The sequence below is a fragment of the Salminus brasiliensis genome, chromosome 1 (assembly GCF_030463535.1).
Source record: "Salminus brasiliensis chromosome 1, fSalBra1.hap2, whole genome shotgun sequence".
Taxonomy (NCBI): Eukaryota; Metazoa; Chordata; class Actinopteri; order Characiformes; family Bryconidae; genus Salminus; species Salminus brasiliensis.
The window spans coordinates 36806443-36830760 of record NC_132878.1 but is presented as its reverse complement, the minus strand read 5'-3'; the positions used below and the strand labels follow the sequence as shown (position 1 = coordinate 36830760).

At 42.5% G+C, this 24318-nt stretch overlaps 1 protein-coding gene across 2 annotated transcripts in view; it reads left to right on the top strand.

The window, feature by feature from the left end:
• The window catches only part of LOC140555394 (capping protein, Arp2/3 and myosin-I linker protein 3-like), an 81862-nt gene that overhangs the window by 2058 nt on the left and 55486 nt on the right, over positions 1-24318 (top strand). For both annotated transcript variants that reach the window (XM_072678662.1, XM_072678663.1), the window contains exons 2-4: positions 596-690; positions 20544-20594; positions 20706-20765. In XM_072678662.1, coding sequence (XP_072534763.1) covers positions 596-690; positions 20544-20594; positions 20706-20765 — 206 coding nt within the window. The remainder of the gene's footprint in view (positions 1-595; positions 691-20543; positions 20595-20705; positions 20766-24318) is intronic.

Below are 24318 nucleotides of genomic sequence, written 5' to 3'. Positions count from 1 at the left end.
GTGTTTGGGAGTGAATGCTAAGGTAGTCCAGGTCTGGTGTTGTAGACAGCATCACGTGTGTAATGTAGCAGCTAGTGTTCAGGTAGAGAGAACTGCACATGGCTTATGAGCATACAGAGTGGAGTTCAGCTAAAGGGCAAAGTGCATACCGTCCCTGAGCTGGTGGAGCTCAGTGTGGGTATGGTGAATGAACTGGAAGGATCAGAGTAATTAGTAGCAGTCTCTCTCTCTCTCTCTCTCTCTCTGTCTCTCTGTGTTTGTTTTCCTATCTGTTCTTCTATCCACGTATTTCTGTCTATGTCTGTGTCTGATTTTCCATAAGTATATCTGTTTGTGTGAATATCTGTCTGACTATCTGTCTGCATGTCTGTCTGCTCATCTATCTATCTGCCTGTCTGTGTGTCTGTATGTCTGTCTGCTCATCTGTTTGTCTATCTGTCTAAGCTTATGAACTGTGTCTGTCTGTCTGTCTGTCTGCTCATCTGTCATTGTCACTTGGCTTGTGTGTTGCTGTACCTATGTAAAACTGTTGCTTTTACACCAAAGCCAGCAACAAAAATTATTTATTTATGCTAATTATTTGTTTTTTCAACAGACAGCATCAGGAAATTCATGGACAAATGCTCAATCAAGTTTGTTCGCAGCATCAAGCTGGAAACAAAAAACGGCAAATCAGAGGACAGGATATTGGTGAGTAGCTGGAATCTGCTGTTGTTTTGGGAAGAGGTCATCAAAGGATTTAGACGTCTAGTCATTCATGTAGCAGATTCCAAAAACATGTAGGTTCTTCTCTTCCTTCCTCTTCACAGTTGCACTTCCTTCACCTCTCTAATGATCGCGGTTGGTGACCTTTCAGGTGTTGTGGTACACACTGCTTGGGCGTCAAATACATTTTCCGTCAAGCAGCAGTAAGCATCGACAGTGCAACATTTTATTGCCTCAGGCAGAACACAAACACACACAAATGTCCGGAGAATCGTGTCTGGACATTTTTTTGGTGTTACCCTTTCACACATGTAGCGGACAGCCAGACAGTTTTTGTGTCAGACAAGTTCTCACAACAGCAAATGTTCAGCATGGTGTAGAGAAGGGGCGGTGCCTGTGTGATATGTGTAGGAGCCACTGCAGGAGGACGCAAAACAGCACATCGAAGATGGCGAACAGGGCTACCGACTCATCCATAATAATGTCAGCAGCACACCCACTGTGAATTCTCCGGAAAATTACCTGCTCTATGCCCACACATACTCACTCACTGGCATTACCTAGACTTTATACTAAGGGGGTTTGCAGATAAAGTCTTGGTAATGTCCGGAAACAATTGACATGGACGTTTGCGTTCACACATACAGCTCTTTCGAAGGTGTTATGTGTTACAGTGCATGTCTGAAAGTGGCTTTATATATTTAGTGCCCTCCTTAATGTTTGTGACGAAGACACATTTTTCCTTGCTATGTCCCTCTGCTCCAGAGTTTAACATTCCATAATTTTTACACAGCCCTAATAATGTTTGGGACATTTGGCTTCATATGTGTGCATTGCTTCATTAGTGCAAGTGGAAGATACCTAGGCTTGTTTCTGAACTTTCAGACACCTTTGGAGTCTGTAGTTGCCATTAAACCATTAGAGACATCGGTCAACCATTGGGATTTCCAAAATCAACGGTGTGGAATATCATTAAAAAGAAAGCTCATTAATCACTGAACACTGTGCTTAATCGCTGCATTGAAGAGCACATTAATCGCTGGACTGCGCTGGTGAGCCCCTTAATCACAAAGGGACTGGTAGGCCAAGGAACACCTAATGGCAGAAGAGTCCTCACTATGGTAAAGAAAAATCCTCAATTGTCTGTCCAACAAATCAGAAACATCCTCCAGGAGGCTAGTGTGTATTTGTCAGAGGCTATCTGCAGAGCTGCAGAATTCTGGAAGAAGATCTTGTGGACAGATCAGACCAAAGGATGGCAAGAGCAAAGTGTGAATTGCCTACAGTCCAGAGCATACCGCCGCTTCTGTGTACATTGGGCATGTATGGCTGCTACAGGTACTGGTGCTGGTACTGGTCGTCTTCATTGATGATGTAACTGCTGAAGGAAGTTCTGAGGTGTACAGGGACATCTTATCTGCTCAAAGTCCAGTAAATACCTCCAAACTGATTGGACTGTGCTTCATCCTACTGCAAGATAATGATCCCGAACACACTGCTAAAGGCAAGGAAAAATGGAAAGTTCTTGACAGTCACCTGATTTAAATTCAGTTGAGCCAAGAAAGCTTAAGGGACCAAGGCCCTGAAACAAGCAAGAACTGACGACAGGCTGGAGATAGGCTGCATTAGAGATTTGGCAAAGCAACACCAGCATAGATACTCAGTTCAGTTAAGGGCGCTGCTGTCGGTTCATTGCATTCAGAGTGAGCAGAAAGAGCAGAACACTATTGGCTTCCATATCTTGGCTACGTCAGTGCGTGATGACGTATACCGCCGTCACACAGCCAGTGTTCAGCAGTAGTAGGCTAGGCTCCAACGCAGCAAGTTTTAGCTGCTAAATGACCACAATACAAATGTGACTGAACAAGCTTCCTCAAGTGATAATAAAGTAGACACCTAGCTGGTGGGAGAGGAAAGACTAATGCAGTGGTGAGGAAGTGGTTCAGCTATCGAAGATCTGCTGCGGGTTTCATTACAAACAATAGTAGTTTATAAGAATCTGTCACTACTGATGTATTTCGTCTGTGATTACATGTATCGTAATAATTATCGTGTATTGTAAAAAAAAAAATGTCTTTAAATATGGTGATTTTATATACGGTATATCTTTAAATATGGTGAGTATTTTTACCATATTACCCAGCTCTAGCACATACACATCAAATCTGTTCCACCAACTGAAACAGGTCCACTCAGTGGAATATTTGGGGAGTCTGAAGATGAGGTACCATAAACGTTTAAGCCAACCGGTCCCTAAAAACATTACCACCATTGCCAGTCTGTTATTTGTGAGTTATAGATTTTTCATTAAACAGTGGGTGTGGCTATCTTTGTTAACCACAGCGATAATGAACATACAGTGAGTAGTATAATATGCTCAGTTAGAGAGTGTCACAATAATTGGAAAAAGTGCTGTGGGGCAACATATAACTATCCACCGCCTTCCTAATAAGCAGACCTGTGTCTGTGGTTGAAGGCCACCCAGGGAAATGGCTGCTAAGTGGACGCATCAGGGGCTTGTGAGGCTCTTTACTAGGTTAGTTCTGAGGATAACGTCCTACCTGATGGCCTCACAAGCACCCGACGTGTCCGTTACCCTCCACAAAAGGGTAAGACTTATGGACGTTTGGGTGGGTGCCTTAATTTAGTGCCTTCAACCACAGACGCAGATCCTTCTCATCTTTGGACAAGGTAAGAGCTAGTTAGCTCTGCTCTAAACAGCTCTGAGTAACGTTGAATAGCCTGGTGGAATATTGGGTTAGCACAGTGAGCCACTTTGTGATCAGTGTCCACAGCAGTAGCCTTACCCTACTTCAGACTGCATTCACTGTGAATGTTGGGGTGCTATGTGTTGTACATGGCTATAGAGCGTTGCGCTTCACCCTGCACACTACTCAACATAAAGCTTCATATCATACCCAGACACCCAATATTTTTTAGTACTTAGTCGGACTGTAGTTTTAATTAGATTATTTTATTCCTCTATTTAAGTAATTGTTTTATAGGCTAATCATTTCATCTTTCGTCAAGGCGTACATATGTGTATGGATTTGATGGCGATGTCATGTCAGTTTTTTTGTGTTTATATGAAGGCTAAATACAACTACAAGGTAATTATTGGTTTATTTGTATTATTTTCTTTCTAAAATACTGTATAGATTTATAGAAGGTTTCATAGACTTGACTAAATTCATTTTTCAGACGTTTGGAGTAGAGCTATATTAAACAATATTACAAAAATGAAATTGCAATAGTGTTTTCTTCTGCGATAAATATTGTGATGTTAAAAATACAGGATCTTTTAACAGATTTCACCAGAAATCAGTGGTCCAAAATGTTGCAGTATTAATATTGCACCTCATGTACACAAGACCGGATTGAAGTAAATATGGAAGAATGGTAGATATGTCATGGAAAATAAGACCAGTGGGAATTTTTTTTTTTGCTCACTTAGCGATGACGTATCTGAAACAATACATTCTGCAGCCCTGTTGTGCAATATATATGATATACTGTGCAGCCCTATTGTGCAGCCCTAAATTCTGGTCGTATCATCCAGCCCCGGTCCCAAACAACTGGGTGAAACTGAAATATGATACCCTTAAATAAAAGTCTGGAGTGTGTGCTTTAATCATGTGTGATTGGTTGAATTAGAAATGTTAAACTGTGGAGCAGAGGGACGAGGCAAGGTATAATGTGTCTTCATCCCAAACATTATGGGTCTTGTATATATGCACAAACATGAGCTCACACCTCTGAATGTCATATAGCGTAAATGTACTCACACTGACCGTGAATCCAAAAGAAAGTACAGTAGTGCCTCAATTAGAGCTCGGGTTGGAATTTCTTACTCTTTGAGTTGCTGTGAAATTGCTATGATGATTAGATCTCTCTCTCTCTCTGTCTTATACTCTCTCTTTCTCCATCCCTATCACACACTCCTACACACACACACACACTCTTATGCTTACTCTTACTCTCACTCTCACTTTCTTACCCCCAGCTGGGTGGTGTGTGTGTGTGTGCTGGGTTTCTCCGAGCCTGGTAAATGATTCATAGCATTGCGTGTGTGTGTGTCCGCTGTGGCTTCTTTGATATGCAGGGCCTTTGATGACTCTATCTGTAGGGACTCGCTCTCCAGTCCTATCACACCCTCAACTAAGACGAATATGCGAAATTCAACCCCGTGTGTGTGTGTGTGTGTGCATGCATGTGGAAAGGGCGCAAAGTATACATTGGTACAAGATAACAAATATTGGTACATTACTTTTGGGTCCCATAGCCATGCAACGTTAAGCCAAGGTGTTCCCTGTGTATGTATGTGTGTGTGTTCAGCCTTTGTGTCTGTGTCTTTATTTTGTAGGAAAACCAGAGATACTTGAACAGGTATGAATAGTGGCATGCAGACGTTTGGGCACAGAAAGAGATGTGAGCTCTGAGCTAACTTTGACTCAAGGTCTCAGACCCTAATAATATAACAGATGGCCTCAAAGAAGGAGAAGACTATAAGGAGATAGCAAAGCATTTTCAGGTAGCTGTCCTCTGGACCGATGAGGTTAAACCAGGATGTGGCCGTAATGAGAAAAGGTGTGTTTGGAGCCTAGTTTTGCCGGACCACCATTGGCTGCATAGAATGGTCATTGCCATAGTATTGGGGGAGTTTGGGACCGTCTTTATTGTGAAATATCTGCTCTTTATTGTGAAAAAGGTTCTGTGGCATAAAATGATCTCTGTTATGTTTCCTGTAGCATTTTCCACCTTGCCCGCAGAGCCCTTAAAATGTAGCCCACATATTTACTAATGTTTAGATGTGAAGGCCCAGGACCTCCCGAACATGGCTTGTAACTAACACAGCAGTAGTGATGCTGGGCACAGCCGGCAGCGGACGCAGTAGCGGTGCTAACGTTGTGGAAGCAGTGGTAGACAAGGCTGGGTGAGGCTGGTTACGCTACAGACATGTTAATGCAGACAGCACATATACTTGTTAGCTTTGTGGCAAAATATAGTCCCCGAACCGTCATTTTCTAGGTAAGCAAGAGGCAGTCCTTGCAAATGTGCGTTTGAACAAAGTCGGTCAGTCAGTCAGTCAGTAAGGAAAATTGGCCCTTCTAGGCCCCAAAAAGGGTGCCGAATTTTATGAAATAACACCTCTCCAACTGGAAAGCACAATGGTGGATCCATCATGCTTTGAGCTTGTGTTGCAGCCAGGGACACAGGGGACATTTCACTGGTAGAGGGATGAATAGGTTCAATTAAATACCAGCAAATCCTGCAAGCAAACATCACACCATCTGTAAAACAGCTGCACACCTCTAATAATGGAGTAGGTCCATAATGGAGGAACTTAAAAGGCACAAGCTGAAGGTACAAAAGCAGTGTGTCTCTGTGCAACTGCCAGCCAATGGTTGGAATAGCATAGCACAACAGCACCACCTTTCCCATGGCAGACTAGGTTTTGTTTCACTGGCTGGGCGAACACAGCACACTATACCAGTTACAGTCCTTGGGCAAGACTTCTAACACCACATTCACCTCCCTGTGTAACAAGATTCAAATGTAAGCCGCTCTGGATAAAGGAGTCAGCCAAATGTCATACATGTGTGAGTATGTGGGAGGGATTGAGTATGTATTTAGGCATCCGGTCCTCTTGTTATCCACTGCAGTGCAGAGAGTAGCCTGTGACAAAGTTTTGGCAGTGGCATTAATTCCCTATTGCCTCGTCTCCAAGCCCTTCGTACCCCCCCGCCCCTTCTTCTGCCTCACCACCCCTCCCCTCCTATCTCTGTACCCTAATCCCTCATGTCACTGCAGATTCTGTGACACACATACAGCTGGAACTGCTATAGTTCCCCACAGTGTCTTGCTCATGTACCAACAGCCATTGTAACATTGTAAAGACTATTCATGTGGTTATGGTTTACTTTAAAGGGGATATTGCTCCCCTTTGTTGCTTTTCATATATATATGTACATATGTATGCACCCATATGAATAATACTGGCTTCCAAGAAATAAATAATGTGTAATTTCATGTAAGTTACATATAAAAGTAATACATGGGAGGTTAACTGATTATAGAGAGAATTATTAGATGCAGCCCTCGTCCGTTTCAGGTTTTGATCTCCAGTAAAATATGGACCTTGGCAAACTGACCTAAGATGTGATCAGTACTTGCATTTCAAAAGTACTTTTTGACCTCAAAGGAGTTGGTCGGCACTTCCTTGATGTATTTTAAATCCACCGGCAGCGAAAACCACCTGGTTTTAAATTTACGCAAATGTCACGTAGCGTAACTGGGGAGGGGAGTTCCTCTGGAAGGTCCTGGGCCTGACCCTCTCTATTCTTAATACCTGATTTTTTTTCTGATGGCATCAAAGATTATTAAAAGCCCCTGGTAGCCCCTGGTAAAAGGAATGGTAACGTTGTTTATTACAGTGAGTCCTAGATAAGCCCTAAAAATAACAGCAATAATATTTCTAGACTTTCAAACAGCAAAAAGCATTTTCTTCCTTTGGACCATTCCTCCCTGCAAATGTGTTTCAGTTCATCAATATTTCTTGGATGTCTTGCATGCAGTGTGGTTAGAAATCTCAATGTGGTTAAGCTTAGGACTTGCCCTACAGTTGATTAACTTGTGTGCTTTGTAGAGATGGACCGATCAGTGTTTTTGGGACCGATAATGATCGCAGATCGTCTTTCAGCATGATTGACCTTCCTCCAAACACCATTTGAGGGCGGGGCTGGATGCCACATTAACCTGTCCAGGCAAACTCTGTAATGTTGCATAATGTTCCTGCTTTGTCTCTCAATGTAAAATTTATGTCACTTTTTGGAATCAGCCACATTTAAAACACTGTTCTCATGCAGAACTGCATGATGGAGCTCAAAGTGGGGTTAATGGTGTTTATTAGCTCTGCTGTCTTCTGATATACACTGTACTGGGCTGAGTGATGAAATCTTGAGGGGGGTATCCAGTCAGTAGTGTTAAAAGTCTTTACTCTACTCCCCCACAAAACATGTTACATTTATACATTCTGCAAATATGTGATTTTGAATCAGATACAGTTAAAAAATACCACACTGATTTAGCACATGGAAAGAAATTTAACACTGGTGGCTTTAATGGGGTTCTGCAGCCTGAGGTCCATATTGTCATGAATGAGGAGCTGCAGCCTCCTGTGACCAAGGGGCCTCACACAGTGCTTTAGCAACTCACAAAATATAAATCACATGATCTTACCAGCTGTCAGGATTGGCTAAATTATTGCCCGATTGCATATTTGGGCTGAATATTGTCCGATATTGATGTCAATCAATCCTTTCATCTTAAGTGCTTTGTCCAAGGCCGTTGTCCTGTTGCATCACCCAGTGTCTCTTCAGCTTGAGGTCATGGACTGTTGCCCTCACATTCTCCTGTCAAATGATACACCTTTGAATTCATTGTTCCTCAGGCATCCAGGCCCTGAGGAATCAAAGCAGACCAAACAATGATTCTCTTTCCACCATCCTTCACAGTTAGAAAGAGGTTTTAGTGTTGATGTGCAAAGTCCTTTTTTCCTCCAAACAGAACGTTGTTCATTTGTTCAAAAAAGTTTCACTTTTGTCCTAGAAGCATTGTGGAACATCCAGGTGATCTTGGGCAAACTTGAGACGGGCTTTTTTACAGCAACAGCTTCCTTTGTGGTGTCTTTCGATGAACACCATCCTTGGTTAGTGTTTGTCTAATAGTGCACACATGAACCAAGGTGTTTTTGCTGTCTTGTGGACAGTAGCACCAGCCCTGAACAAAGCTCCCGTTTGAAGACAATTTCTCTAAATGTGTATTTATGTACAGCCAGATCTTTGCAATGCTTTTGTAGCCTTTCCTAATGAGAAACATGTGTCACTATAACATGTTTTCTGAGCTCTCTTGCTCACTTACTTTTTCTAGCCTGCACTGTGGATGTTTACTTAATGTGCTCAATATGAACAGTTTGCATGTTATTAGTTTAATTAGATTGTGTTTGTCTGTAATTGTGACCTAGATAACGATCTGACTGCTATCGTTATTACCAATCAATGAAGTGTTTCCATATGTTATGAGTTGCTGCAGTCTTGTGTGAGGCTCCTTGGTCACAATCCAGACCTCAGGCTGCGGAACCCCATTAAACACCAGTGTTAAATTTCACTCCATGTGCTAAATCTGTGTGGTATTTTTAATGGTATCTGACTCAAAATCACATTTGCAGAATGCACAAATAGTAAAGACTTGTAACACCACTAACCCAGAGACCCCCCTTGAGAGTCCATCACTCAGCCCAGTACAGTGTATATCAGAAGACAGCAGAGCTAATAATCACCATTAATCACACAGTTCTGCATGAGAACAGTGTTTTAAATGTGGCTGATTCCAAACAGGAATCAAAACAGGAACATTACAGATGTCCTGCATGATGCCGCATTACCAAGTTTGCCTGGACAGGTTAATGTGGCATTCGGCACCGCCCTTAAACAGCGTTTGCAATCTGCGATCATTATCGACCCCAAACACTCTGATCAGTCCATTTCTACAAAGCACACTACTAAGTTATTTAACTAAAGGCCAAGTCAGATTCCTAAGCCTAACCCAAATGAGATGTGGTGTTGTGAGCAAAAGACTCACTAACATTATACATGTTACATTGCTCCCCTTCTTTAGTTTGTGCCCCTCTCCTGCTAAACGCATGCAGATCCCATATTAACATCTTATCTAATCTATCTATCTATCTACGGTTCATTAGTAGAAACAAATGGCCACAGCTTCATTTTTCATCCTTGTTTACCACCATTTAACATCCCCTGCAATGTCTCAGAGCAGTAGGAAAAGATCTACGAGACCATTTAGCTGCCCTTGTAGACGTATAATGCCATATTTTACTGCTGTTTATGCCCAGGCTTCTCAGAATAGCAGTGCTTGTGGAACGCCCAGCCCGAAGTGGGTTCAGAGATGTGCTGCTTTTTTATTATTTTCAAAGTACCAGTGATCATTAAATAAAACCATGAATGCTCATCCCTGCAGTGTATCCGAAGGGCCTGTCTGTCTAATCAATCAAATTAGAGCAGACAGGCTTCCTATTGCGTGGAGCTTATGAAGCCGTTGGTAATGGCCGCCAGAGGCACTTGGAGTCTTCACTTTTTTGATGTTGAATGCTTTGATAAAGACTCTTCTCATGAGGATCAGCATCTGAAACCCTTCTTGAAGTGAAACTTTTCTTCAGTGTTTCCTTTCTTTCAGTTGTGTCTGACATGGCAGTTTCATCTGGTACAGCATGTACTTAGAGTCCCACAACATTCGCTTGATGTTTTGGGGACGAATCAGTCTTTTTAAGTTTGCCTGTTTTGCTTTCATCTGTTTGTCGTGTGAGAGTGAGATAACTTGAGCTTACCACCACAGCGACCTGCTCAGCTGCTCACATTGCTTTACTGCCTGCGTTTAGCCGCATGTTTCTGTCTACACTTCAAGCCCTGAAATGATGCTTTACCAGGATGGATGCACATTTATACTCACCATGAAAGGTCACGCAGAGAACTGGGATGTTCCATATGCATAAGGCTCTCCGTCAGGTTCTCCTACAAGCAAAAAGGGGTGCAAAAAGATGAGTGGAATGAGTGGAGACATGTCTTAGAAGATGCTTTTGCTAGCTTCCAATGCGCCTCAGTTGGTAGCTTTTGCGGGGTAGCGGATGTTCTTGTAAGCAGATGGGACTATGTTTGAGGATAAAGAGCTCCACCAATCGCAAAAGCTCCTTCATTCCTGTATCATGAACAGAAATACACTCCTATGGCTTTTTATTCTCGCTAAAACTGAGAACTTGACTGTAACAACAAAAGCTGTTTTCTTTGTCGACTGTCGTTTTGCTGTGCCGACTGTGCTGTCCAGCTTCTGTTTCTCGTGTGTTACGCAGTTCACACAAGATGTCTTGTCTTGTGCATCTCCACCAAAGTTACATAGAGAAATAGCTGGTAAGTCGAGCCCAGAGTGGAGCGTCAGCTTGACTTTGAAGCTGCTATTTTATGGTACAATTCGGCATGATCTTGCTTTAACCCTTCCCTGCCTGAAGGTGCCTGAAGTTTTCTGGAGAATATTGATATTTGAACTCAACTGCAAATAAACACTCCCCTCCCTTCAGTGCTCCTTCCTAATCTCTGCCCCCTCAAATTCATAGACGCACTGTACCAAGGCGAACATCATCAAACGAGCGGCGTTCAAGTTTAGGTTTAATGTAGCCACCTTAAGAGGGCAGAGTGAGAGAGCATTTCACGTGTTGCACACGGCTGCAGTACAAGGCAACTACAGCTAAACTGACAACAATGACCATAATGCAATGTGTTCCAAAACCTTCATCCTTTACATTCCCAACACTTGGTTCTCAACAACTAACTACGGATGCAATTAAGTTGTTATTGCCAAATCGCTTTGCCCTTTCCAAGTTGGGTGGAAATGAAAAACGGGATAACTACCAGAGGACCATTGAACAAGTGGTGTCAAAGATTCTTCCCAACTCGGAAAGCCAAAATTCCATAGGCTGGTTTGTAATGCAGAGGGTGCTGATTGGATTTCACGCTCTGAAAATGACCTAAAAAAATCAGATCTTCTCCTTTTTTGGCTGTTCCGGCCATCTCTCTCTAGATTTCTGCAGGTAGCATGTGCAATACAAAGTGTGCCCTTTCCCTCTCCTACCCCTGTCCTAATCATTAACACCCCCTGTTTGTTTCCTATTTACAGAGCCAGAGCTGTGTACCAACCAGGTTTTTTTTCAGCGTGAACACAGAACGGACAGCTAGCCGATCGTGTGGAGATATTCACCAAGTTGACACAATTATATATTTTTTTTACTGTACCTTTAATTACTGTTAAACTCCTGGGTAAAGGGGCTTGTGTGAAAGGCTTGTTCCTCTGAACACCACACAACTGTGTGACTGGGTAAATTAACATTCTTTCTTCAGGTCAACCCAGTGTGAAATACGGGTCTTTTGTTCTGTTCTCTTTAGAAGTTGCTGTTCTGAAAGGTGACTACACTAATATGTTTGCATGACAACGCTCATATGTTTAGACAATGCCTGCCCCAGCTGCTTAAGAAAAAGTGGTTTTCTTAAGAGACTGTATAACATGGATTACAAAAGAACTGGGAGTGGGAGAAGAGCATGATATAACGTCTTCTAGTTGAGTCAAGTCAAGTCAAGTCAAGTGGGTTTATTGTCATTTCAACTACATACAGAGTACACAGTGAAACGAAACAACGTTCCTCCCGGACCATGGTGCAACATAGACAGTGCATACAAGACACAAGTGCAACACAAACAAACAAGTGCGGACAGACAACACAGTACAGACAGAGGATAATAAATAATGACTGTAGTGTGCAAGTTGTGCAATGTGCGATAAATAGAGTCCAGTGAGGTAGTAAAGTTGTCAGTGCAAATGCTTGTGCAAAAAATGCTTCCCATGTTATCTGGGATAAATGGTTGGAAAGAGAGAGAGAGGGAGAGAGAGAGAGAGAGAGAGAGAGAGAGAGGGAGAGTGTAAGATATCAGTTCAGGAGTTGAGTTGTGTTGAGGAGTCTGATGGCTTGGGGGAAGAAGCTGTTGCAGAGTCTGGTCGTGTTGGACCGGATGCTGCGGTACCTTCTTCCTGATGGCAGGAGGGAGAACAGACTGTGTGAAGGGTGGGTGGAGTCATCCACAATGCTGGTTGCTTTGCGGATGCAGCGGGTGGTGTAAATGTCCATGACGGAGGGGAGAGAGACTCCGATGATCTTCTCAGCTGTCCTCACAATGCGTTGGAGGGACTTGCGGTCAGAGGCTGTGCAGGTCCCAAACCAGGCAGTGATGCAGCTGCTTAGGATGCTCTCTATGGTTCCCCTATAGAAGAGGGTGAGGATGGGTGGAGGGAGACGGGCCTTTCTCAGCTTCCGGAGGAAGTAGAGACGCTGTTGGGCTTTCTTGGCTGTAGAGCTGGTGTTCAGGGACCAGGTGAGGTTCTCCGCTAGGTGGACACCAAGGAACTTGGTGCTCTTAACGATCTCCACAGAGGAGCCGTTGATGTTAAGCGGAGAGTGGTCCGGTCTTGATTTCCTGAAGTCAACAACCATTTCCTTGGTCTTCTCTACATTCCAGTGAAGGTTGTTGACTGTACACCAGTCTGTCAGCTGCTGCACCTCCTCTCTGTATGCTGACTCGTCGCCTTTGCTGATGAGACCCAGCACAGTTGTATCATCGGCGAACTTTATGATGCTGTTAGAACTGTGTTTCGCAACACAGTCATGAGTCAGCAGGGTGAACAGCAGAGGACTCAGTACACTGCCCTGAGGTGCCCCAGTGTTCATGGTGATGGTGCTGGAGCTGCTGTCCCCGAACCGGACTAACTGGGGCCTTCCTGTCAGGAAGTCCAGGATCCAGTTGCAGAGGGGGGTGTTGAGGCCCAGCAGGCTTAACTTCCTCGTGAGGTTCTGTGGGATGATGGTGTTGAATGCTGAACTGAAGTCTATGAACAGCATTCTGACGTAGGTGTCCTTCTTCTCCAGGTGGGTAAGGGAGAGATGAAGGGTGGTGGTGATGGCCACCACCAGTCTGATCACTTACAAAATATATATATATATATATTTTATAGGAGGGCTTAAAACTTGGTCAACCCGCAAGAGCAAGAGGCCCTGTTGCCTCATTCCCCTCAGAATGGTGGACTTCTCTTCATCTTCAGCTGAGCCTGTACAACTACATAGGTGTTTGAGATAAATTTCCAGTGGGCATGAGCTCTGAATGGGTTTGTACATGTGTTATTGGGACCCAGTTGGGCTTCCCAAGTGGGCCTTATCTTTACAGCCCACTTTAATCTGACACAGGTCCCATCTAGACCCCCGTGTTTAGGGTATAGCCCACTCCTTGTATCATCACTGACCCTGGTTGGACCCTGGTGGGCATCATGAAACTAATGGTCAAAAACATTTGAAAAACATCAGGCTACCCATACAGGTCCCACATCGACATGGTATTTGGGACGCACTAATATGTAAGCCGATGCCAGTGCAATTGTATAAATACAGTTAAAAAATGTAGATATTGATTACATTTATTAGCATTAGCTAATTAGCAGAGATATCTGATATCTGACGGATGCTAGTAAGCAATTGCCTGCCGATGACCGTTACCTGAAACTTGTGTTGAATATAGCCACACCTACATCTGCGATACTGCTGTGTTGGATTGACTACGATTAACATATCACCCCACAGATTGCAGGTAGGGTTACAGTGATTCTAAGTACTTTGGATTTATGGTGATATACAATATTTTTTGAGTATATTCCTGTCAATGATGAGACACCGATTTCGTTAATTCAGTCCAGCTTTACCTTAACATTCTGTTCTTCTGACATAGAAGAAACATATCTTTCAAATATCTTTTTCAAACATCCGGCGTAAACATCTGTCTTATGCCGATAATATTTTCAAGGTAATTAATGGTAGATACCAAACTGAATACGATATCACTGTGCATCCCTGATTAGCTTAAGATTTAATGCATAAACAGCTGAATTAGACACTGGGCAGTGAGCGATGGGGACCAAAGAAGCAAACAGACACACAGAAAGAGAGAGAAAGAGAAAGACAGACAGCCAGAGTCTCCAGCATTTAGCCTCAGACGTGCAGTGGGCAGTGTGAGGAAGAGGATGACGAAGAATGACAGAGCAGAGAAAGAGAGCAGAGGGTGGGAGTCGCCACGGCGACAGTATAACTTCACACTCCACTCTGCTTGATATGTCGCATCCCGTTTCATCTGCTGTCTTTTTCTCTCTGACCAGCCGTGCTCGCAGACCCTGTCACGGTGATTCTTGAAGCAGAAAATCTGCAGCCTTATTTGGTATTCTGCAATTGCTAGGAAATATAAGGCTTCTCTATATTTCAAACGTGCTGAAAGAATCCTGTGGACTCAGCGATTTAATAATCAGTAACGGGAATGTAAAGATTTTGTTTGGCTGAACACTGCAAACGCCCCAAATTTTGGAGCCCATCTTCCTTAGTGCACCAACTCTGAGGCTTGGATGTCATGTCTGTTATGCTAGGCATGACAGATGTATATATCAATGGGGCTGTGTACTGCTGTTCAGATGGTTAGAAGACATTGTCATGGACCATGTGCTGATCTTTCTGCATATACTCTTAGTTAAAAGTAGTTTGCAAATAAACGGCTCACGAATTCTGAAAATTGACTTCTAGTGTAATTGGGCAGGACCTACTTTTTGCAGGCTTTTAATAGCTTTGTCTCGTACAGCACATATAATGCTGCATTTTAGCACCCCCTTCAGGCTAATCAGGCTCATACCACTTGCCGTATAATGGACAATCTATCCAGGACACCTAAAATACACAGGAGGACGAGCGAGCTAATTAGCTAGCCATGCAAACTCGCAATGCATTCTGAGATTGTGAATTTCTTAGGCTAACTATGAGCTTTAAAGACATGATTTACATTTGATTTTGTTATTGCTAGCTGTGTAGCCTTTAGCTCGCTAACTAGCAAGCTAGCACAGTAGAGTAATAAAGTTGTATGAACAGTTATAGTCAGGTCCATGAATGTTTATACAGTAATAGCTTAGGAATTATAGACATTTTATTACACAGTCTCTTTATATTCACAGGCTCAGAAGCAATTGGACAACTGACTGACAAGCAATGTCATAGCCAGATGGCATGTCCTCTTAGTTTCTGGATGTTTCTGAACTGGAGCAGACTTTGGTTGCCATGGTTTCACTGACGCCAAGAACATGCCGGAGCAGTACGCCGTACTTCACTGGCTTTATGTAGTTGCTATAGAATGTGTACAAAATTAAATCACAAACCGCATACCTTCACACCTGTTTTATCCTGCAAATACAATCTGTTCCCACTAAGAATACAAATTCTGGATGGGAAACCACGTTTCTGTCAGTTTAGTCAGTCAGACTCAGTTTAGTCAATATGAGAATAAACCTGTTTGTTCTGCGCGATCGCTGATGCTTATTTATAGCGAGAGCACTGTTTGAGATTTTTTTTCATTTCTAGTAGGAACAAATATCTAAAAGAAGCACTGTTTCACAGTGTTGGAGATGAAGAGAGCACCACCCTGCTCATTGTTTTGCTCCTAATTGATATAAAGTCAAAGCTTAACTTTATTGTTTTGCTGGCTCCACCCACTTTTTTATCATGGGAAATTGCTGGCTTTCATTGGCCACTTTGTTGCATCACATCACTGATGGTGTAGCAAAAAAACTACATAGCAGAAACTTTTGAAATGGCCAGATCAGCAACTTGGTACATTCTTAAAAAGAAGGAATCAGCAACATCAAATGGCCTAGAAGACCAGAGGCGTAGAGGAGAGGCGTATCATGGTCACAGTCTACAATCAGGAGAATTAAAATACAGAGGGTTTACTTCAAGATGCTAACCACTGATAACACTCAATAGCAGAAAGGCCAGATTAGACTTTACTAGAAAACAACTAAAAAAGCCTGCCTAGATTCTGGAACAACTACCAGAACCTTTCATCTACCACTTCTTTTCATCTTTCAAACATGGTGGAGGCACTGTTATGACATGGGCATGTATGGCTGCCAGTGGATCTGGTTCACTGGTGTTTATTGATGATGTTAAAGATAGCTGGTTGAATAGTATAGAGCTATGTTTTCTTATTAGATTTGATGGAATCTGCAAAGCTGATGAGGGCAGATGGGTAATGATCCAAAGCATTTTAAGAAAGCACCCCAAGAGCTTCTTAAGGGGAATAAATAGAAGTGATTGCCTGACCTTAACCTGATTGAGCAGTTTTTTTTTTTTTACCTATTAAGGACAAAACTGAAAGCAGAAAGACCACCTACAACAGAGGCAGCCAAGAATCTTAAGGTAGAAAACTTGGCATTTGATGGCATAGGTTCTAGCCTTTAGACAGTCACTGACTGCAGAGGATCTCCATTCAAGAAGTAAAAATTCTTCTTATATTTATAATGATGTTAGTTTGTCCAGTTACATTTGAGCCTGTGAAAGTGTAGAACTGTGTAAAAAAACATCTGTAATTCATAAACTGATGAAGTATCTTGTTGAAGACTTCAAAAACTTCAATCACACACGAAATTACACAAATTGTGTGACTGCCCAGATTTTCATTAACCCGACTGTATGTATAACAGATAAAGTCGTTTGCTGCCTTAATCCCAGTGTAAGTGAAGTCAATTGAATGTTATGGGTTTATACGAGTTCCAAACAGGAAGTGTGTCCCGTTGCAATCACTGCTGCTGCCAAAGTTACAGCTGTGTGACTCATCTAATAAACTTCACTTGAGCTAATAAAGAAATGCAGTGGTCTTTAAGGTGGTGTCAGGCATTTTGCCCAAGGTGTAAAGTAATTTGTGAGGCTACGGTCTTTGAATGGAGTAATTTTAGGTAACTGCTGCTGTACAAACTAGCTAACACCTACTCAAGAACTACTCAGCTTTAGCATTGGATACCCAATGTTAGTCCAATGCTGCCAGCAAAGATTTCCATGACATACAAGATGAAGAGTGACAAAGTAGCAGGACTTTAGAGGCGAAAGTCACTTTCTTATTTATTGATATTAAAAATTAATTAAATAAATTAGCAACATAGGTAACCACGTCCAATCTGGGTGATGGGAACGCCGCTATCATCACACCTGTTTAGAACGCACCAACAACAGTAAGGTCATGGGCTACAAGGGTTTCTTTTACATAATGTACTGTATTATCTCAACATACACTTAGAGTCTGGCTTTTATTTTGCTCCTGTATTTAAAACTGGGAAAATATGAACTGAAAACATGTGGGCTTATCTCCCCTGAAGGCCTGTGGCAAAACTGAAGTTGCTCCTTTAGCGCTAGACTCATTGCATAGTAATAAACATTGTGACCTTGGCTGAAAAGAGACAAGGGTCTGTAAGTGTTCTGAATCCCTGAGTGATGACCACGCAGCATTGAAATTCATATTCATTCGTCTTTATCTGCTAGCATGATTGGATGCCAGCTACATCTCTCGGAGATGAAAGCCACCTCGTGACTTTCTCTGCAGCTTCAGTAATAGAACGAATGGCCCTCATCTTCGCCACTCCGGTTACTTTTAGGCCTGCTAGTGCTTTACAAAATAAGTGGCTAGCAAACCCCCGACAGCCTTGACACAGCCTTGGCTTTTGCACTGCTCTACCAGTTCTTGGTATTTGGCCAGCTTTCTCTCATGAGCCTCTTCCATGTGTTCTTCCCAGGGCTCAGTCAGCGTCCACATCATCACCTGTTTTGTGGAATCTGAGAAGATGATTAAGTCAGGGCGGAGGATGGTGTGCACAATGTGAATGGGGAACTTAAGCCGTTTTCCTGGGTCTACTCTCAGCAGCCAATCTGGGGCTGTGGACAGTTAGCCAGCTCTTGTCCATGGTTGGAACAGGGGCTTTCCAGCCCTCTCCAAGCTTACTTACTGAAAGGGATGGTTTTCTTTCATGGGGGGGTTATTTACTAACCTGAATGGCCGTGCCGACTATTTCCGCAATTGCCTTGAGCACCTTGTCGTGGCGCCAGCGTTAACGACCATCGGCCAGGGCTTTAGGGTGACGGCTGAGGAGATGTTGTAGATTTCCTCTATAGTGCTAAATGACTGTAAGCCAGGATATAATGTCAAAGTACCGAAGTGGGTCATTGTTCAGAGGTTTGTGTTGCCAGCCTTCAGCAGAAACCTAGTGTTCTTTAAACTGAGCTTTGATCCCCACAACCAGTAGGAATGGTTAAGGTGCCATCTGCCTAAAACCTTCATGTACATTGCTAAAATAAAACTGTTTTATCCGCCCCTGGAAAAACTCCTTTTAAATACTGCAACAAGACATGATGGCAGAAAGCTGAAAACTCTGCACAAAAGGCTTTTTTTCAGGGGGAGTTTGAGGTACCAGCATGGGTCTGGCTTGTGTTTGATGTGTCTTCTTGTAGTTTATTCTTGTCTTGATGGGTCATATCAAGCATATGAACTTTATTTCTGCACATTGAACCACGGTTCTGTGAACTGTAAATAAACCTAAAATGGCTTATTTATCCCTATTTCTCAAAAAAAAAAAAAAAACACAATAACACTATAACCCAGAGCCAGGTCACTGTAACACAACACATGTTGAAATACACTGTCCCAGCATGGGTGAGTTAGGCTATATGAATAACCGAACACGTTGGGCCATAAACATTGCCCAGCTATATGATTATTTTGCCATGCCCCTAACCTGTGGTTAGGCTTCTCTGTTACTGTGAGATTTCATAGACAATCATATTACTTAATATTTAAATCTTATTCAAAGTGATATGCCATACGTTAAGAGAAAAGGTGATAATATATAGTCTAGCTAGTCTATTCAAGCTTGTTTGGTAGCTACACTTTATGTTAAAATGTTTGTGGACACCCCTTCTAATGAATGCATTTAGCTACTTTAAGTCGCACCCATTGCTGACAAAGCTAGTCTAGTCCCTGTACTCGCAAATAAAATAGGACTCTCTTTTGCTAGGCATGGTCTAGAGGGGTATAGAGCCCCCAGCATTGAGCTGTGGAGCAGTGGATCTGTGGCTGGTGCTCCATCCAATACTTTTGTGATGAGTTGAGAAGTTGGGGATGAGGTAGGGTGGTGATCATCCAACGTTCAGACAGCAATGCTCGATAATCTAGTGGAAGGCCTTTCCTGGACAGTAGAGACAGTTACTCCAGTAAATGCATTTTTAAATACCCTTGATTTACTAAGAAACAATCAATGGGCAGGTGTCCCAATACTTTTGACATTTAGTGTAGATGGGCTCTGTGGTTCAGTTGGTAGCCTAATGCTAGCCAAGTAAGTTACAGTCGCTTAAAATGCTTTTGTAGAAAATGTAGATGTGTCCGGTTGTCCTGCAACCCCTCATTATAACGTAAATGTGTTTGGTTTAACGGAGAGCATGAGTGGCCAAATCATGAATAAAACATCAAAGCTAACAGCATCGCTTATGGCCTGTTAACGTTTCTGCAGGCGCAAAATCGAAACCGCCCTTCCTTCAAGACTGCTTCTAGGCTTTGCTGGAGATGCGCTCCTGTTGGGTGCTTTTTCAGCAGTCTGCTTGCTTGCTCTCAGTTACATTGAGTGAGGTGTCGGACAACACTGCCAACTCCTAACCCACACAGAGGCCAGAGAGAGCGTTTAGCCATCTTGCGGCGAACAGAAGCCGCCGCTCTGCTCTGCGACTTTAACCTTGAGAGTGGAAGAATATCTCTCCTCCTCGTCATACGGCAAGCTTCCACTGAGGATACAGAGGAGTTCACGCTTGGTGTGGTATAGGGAAGGACTGAGCGGGCCTTGTCCTCTGTGTACAGTATGGTTTCTGTCCGGTGCCAAGTTAAATATTACTGATTCATTTACAGGCTGCTGGGGGTTTGTATGTGAGCGAATATGAGTACCTGAATGATGTAAATGATTAAGGCCTGGGTGTCTGCGCTACTATAGCCTGGCGGAGACCTGAATAGCAGTGGCACATGGCATAGAAGAGAAAAGGATACAAAATCAATAGCAAGAGAGAGAGACAGAGAGAGAGTGAGCCAGAGAGTGAGCACTAACCCCTTGTCTCTTTTCACTCCAGTGGTTTCTAGGGCAACCTGCAGAAATGCCCAGCTCATTGTGTTTTATATGTGTGTGTGTGTGTGTACATTTGCACACCCATACTGTAATAGCCATATGCCTATGGGTATCTGCCCATGCCATATTCCTTGCTAAATAACAACAGGTCTATATTTCCCTGCAAAAATAAACGTGTCTCACATTTCTGCTTGGTCCTTGTTTATTTTCAGGTGCTCACGACATGGAGGCTCTACCTGATGGCAGCAAAGGTGCCGACAAAGGTGGGTTTTACATTTGTGCCACCGGTTTTAATGCAGACTGAGATATTTTGTATTAGTTAATACTGAAAATGGGTTAGACTGATTCCGAGTGATAAAACACCTTTATTTCAGGTGGAGGCAACCTTTAATTTCCTGGAGATCCGAGCCATGAACACGCACCCCGAGATGCAAGTGAGTGAACCTGCATTACATAGCGACTCATATGCTAATACGTGTCCACATTAGTTGAACTCCACCAGCGGTATATTAAGTGCACTATTCTTACATGAACTCCACTGTTCAGATTAGCTTCATTAATTCATGAATGACCTCTCTGGGAAGTCGATGGCATCAAAGGCAGACTCAGTACCTTTGCAGTGTTATAGGAGAACCTCTTTTGCTTCCATTAAGAACCATTTTTGTAATAGAGATGTGGAAGTGGGATAGGTTCTTCTGTTGTAACGCTCAAAGAACCTTTTGTAGCACATTTTGTTGTTAAGACTGTAACTCTGGAAGCATCCACGAAATTTCAACCGCAGGTGAAACCGAAGCCTGCTGCTCAGCTTCTGGTATAAAACATGCTTGTGTTAGGGTGTGTTTAGGCTTGCCAGCTTTGGCAAGTTGAAAACCCTTAGTGTGGTTTGTTAGAGTGTACAGTGTGTGAACGCTGCCTTTCAAACACTAGTGCGCACCAAACAAGCAGACCAAGACCATCTGAGCAGGTGGGCCTCGGTCCGTTTCTAAGCGAATTCTGGTGCGGTTCGTTTAAAGTATGAACACAATGCAAACCAAAGGCATCTAAACCAAACGAATGCAGGACGTGATGTCACAAGATGGTTGTGTTATAGGCGTTCATGCAGCAGTTGCAGTTGAGCATGGGTGAGTCTCAGTGCAGACCTGCCCATGTGCTTGTGCTTTAACTTTTTCGGTCTAAAGCTTTAACGAGGCTGTGTCGCAAACCACATATTGCCACACTACCCAGTGTTTCTAAACTAGCCACCATTAGCATTGTATTCCCTTGTTTGGTTGGCTCAGTGGAGTCAGGACATGCATTATCAGAAATGTGGTTTAATACGGATGTCAAGACCAGGTTGAAGCCACGTTTAAGGGTCTAGCAGTTAGATTTCAAGGGTTTTTTTCCCTGCGGACACATGCCTTGTGCGGACCTGTACTTGCAGCCTTCTGTCATGCATGCGTCATAGGTCACCTTTTGGTTCGATTACAAATATGTCAGTGTGAGCTCAAAGCAAACCGAGACTGAAATGTATCAAAATCTTTCTTACTTGGTCTGGACAAAGAAAACTGAACTACAAGTATAAACACACCCAGTTTTTTCTGTAAATATTTTATGTTTAGCCTAATAGAAAAAGGGACTGTAATTTTTAAAATAATTTTTCATATTGTAATACATACACAAGAAAAGCCCTATTATACTTATTCTATATCCTAATGTGTGTCCGACTGATTTACACTACAAAAGTATTTTGACAGCGAGCTTGGGATGTTGGACGATCACCACCCCATCTCACCCTCAACCCCCTGTCACATCCTAAAAGCATTAGATGGAACACCATCCATCATTCCAGAGAAAACAGTTCTTCCACTGCTCCACAGCTCAATGCTGGGGGGGCTTTATACCCCTCTAGCCCATGCTTGGAAATAGGCAAGGTTTATGTCAATCTGCTCCAGAGAGTCCTATTTTATTGGAAGTACTTTTCTACTAAGACTAGACAAGCTGTGTGTGTGTGTGTGTACATTTGCACGTGTGTCAGCAATGGATGCTACTTACAGTGGCTGAGTGCGTTCATTAGAAGGTGTGTCCCGAACATTTTATATCAATATTGATTGATGTAACCATTATAATATCATTGCACAGTTCTCGTGAGAGGTCTCATGAAGCTCCACCAAAGTTACATTGCAGTGCAGTAGCAGCATTTTGGCCCTTGGTGGCAATGACAGAGAAGCCATTCTTCCCATTACAAGTCAGTGTGCCATCAATATGCTTCTCAAGCTAATCTTATGTCTAAACTTCTAAACCACTGTAGCTTTCTGTTTCTGGCTCAACTAGTCACAGATTCTGAGCACTTTTCTAAAAAGTAACGTAAAAGTAAAGAAAACACTAATGAATTAGTGTGTCCATCAGCTACTGCTGCGTCTTTATTCCTGAATAGGGTTTGACACGCTCGCACTGCACGGTTGGAGACTAGACTCTCCCTCACTGCGAAAGGGATTCAAATATTTTAAGCTGTCTTTGCAGCAGTATTGACAGCTCCCTGTCAGCTGTACACAGCTGTAGTTCGGACACGCTGGGCAGGGCAGCCAGTGGCCCATTTAATGGGTATATTTTAGTGTGTTTAATTATGCATATTAGTGCTGTCCTGCTGTAGAGTGATTACCTGGGCATCACCACAAGCATTTCAATCCATGAATGTCCTGGCATGTTGTGCAAATGACAAATAAACCTTGGCTTGACTTGACTAATGAGGGCTGAAATTGCTCTCCCATTTCGCTGTCACCCACCAAGCCCCTGGGTGGCAACGTCACTGCAGCAAACAGTTCTGATTAACTGTAATGCCAAATGTGTTCCTCTACATCATCACGTATTCACAAAATCTGTTTCCACCACTGTTCTTTTTTTTGTTTTAAGAACGTTCACAATTCGCTCTGAGAAAAAAGGTAGATGGAAAACCCAGTTATAAGTTATGGGTCTGATTTTGGCCTGGTTTTAACCCTTGGTCAGACTGACGGCGGGGTAATTCTGTAAGTGTAAGATGAAAAACGAGTTCAACTTTAGCCTTTCGATCAAGAGCTACTGATATTTATGAAGTCCTGTAGATGAGCAGCGACGTAACTGGATGGAGGATCCAGCCAGTGGCTGATGAGACAACTTAGCAAATATTGAACTAGGCAGTTCTCTAGAATAGTAATGCCTTTAAAGCCAGACATTGAAGGCACTAGCTCAGCGCTTCATAGTAAAATGAATGCATATTCATCCACAGTTTTTCACATTTTTCCCACGCTTCTGGTGTGAGTGTATAAAAGGTTGAAAAGTCCAGTCCAGTTAAGCTTGGTTTGTGACTTGTGGAACAGCGAGATTTAGGAATTTGAGTGCTTTTGTGCAGCCGAAAGCTGTTGTGTATGATACCCTATTAAAACCCTATAATAGTCTATTCTGTGTGTACTCATGACAATAACAAGAACACTTGTTAAAGACTGACAGTAAATATGATATTTATCTTTAACTCCAAATTGATGTTTTTAAGTTTAAGTTTAAATACTCACTTTTTCCCTCCTGGGATTTAAAAAGTGTACTGAATATGCACATGGAAAATGACTAAGTTAAAAGAAAGATGTCAAATTTAGAAACTTAAATCTAAATAGAATAAGAAAATCAAAATAATTTACATTGAAATCACTAAATATGACACTAAATGTTGATTAAATTAATATTAAGCTAAAAACAGGGATTATAAAGTAGAATAGTTTTGGTTTTATTGGTTTTACTACAATTTTTTTCTGTACATTAGCCACATGACATTAACACGTTTCATTTATTCGCTTTTTTCATTTTGACTGTTTAGACATTATGTCTCAAGTTTGAAAAATAAACAAGTTGGTTCCAATTTCTAAATGTGATATTTTAACCCTCTGTAGCCTCTCTGGTCACTGCTGAGTGACACTGACCCAGTGCAATCCTTACAGTTTATTAAACCAATGTTAGGTCTAAAGCATGTGATTGGCTGAG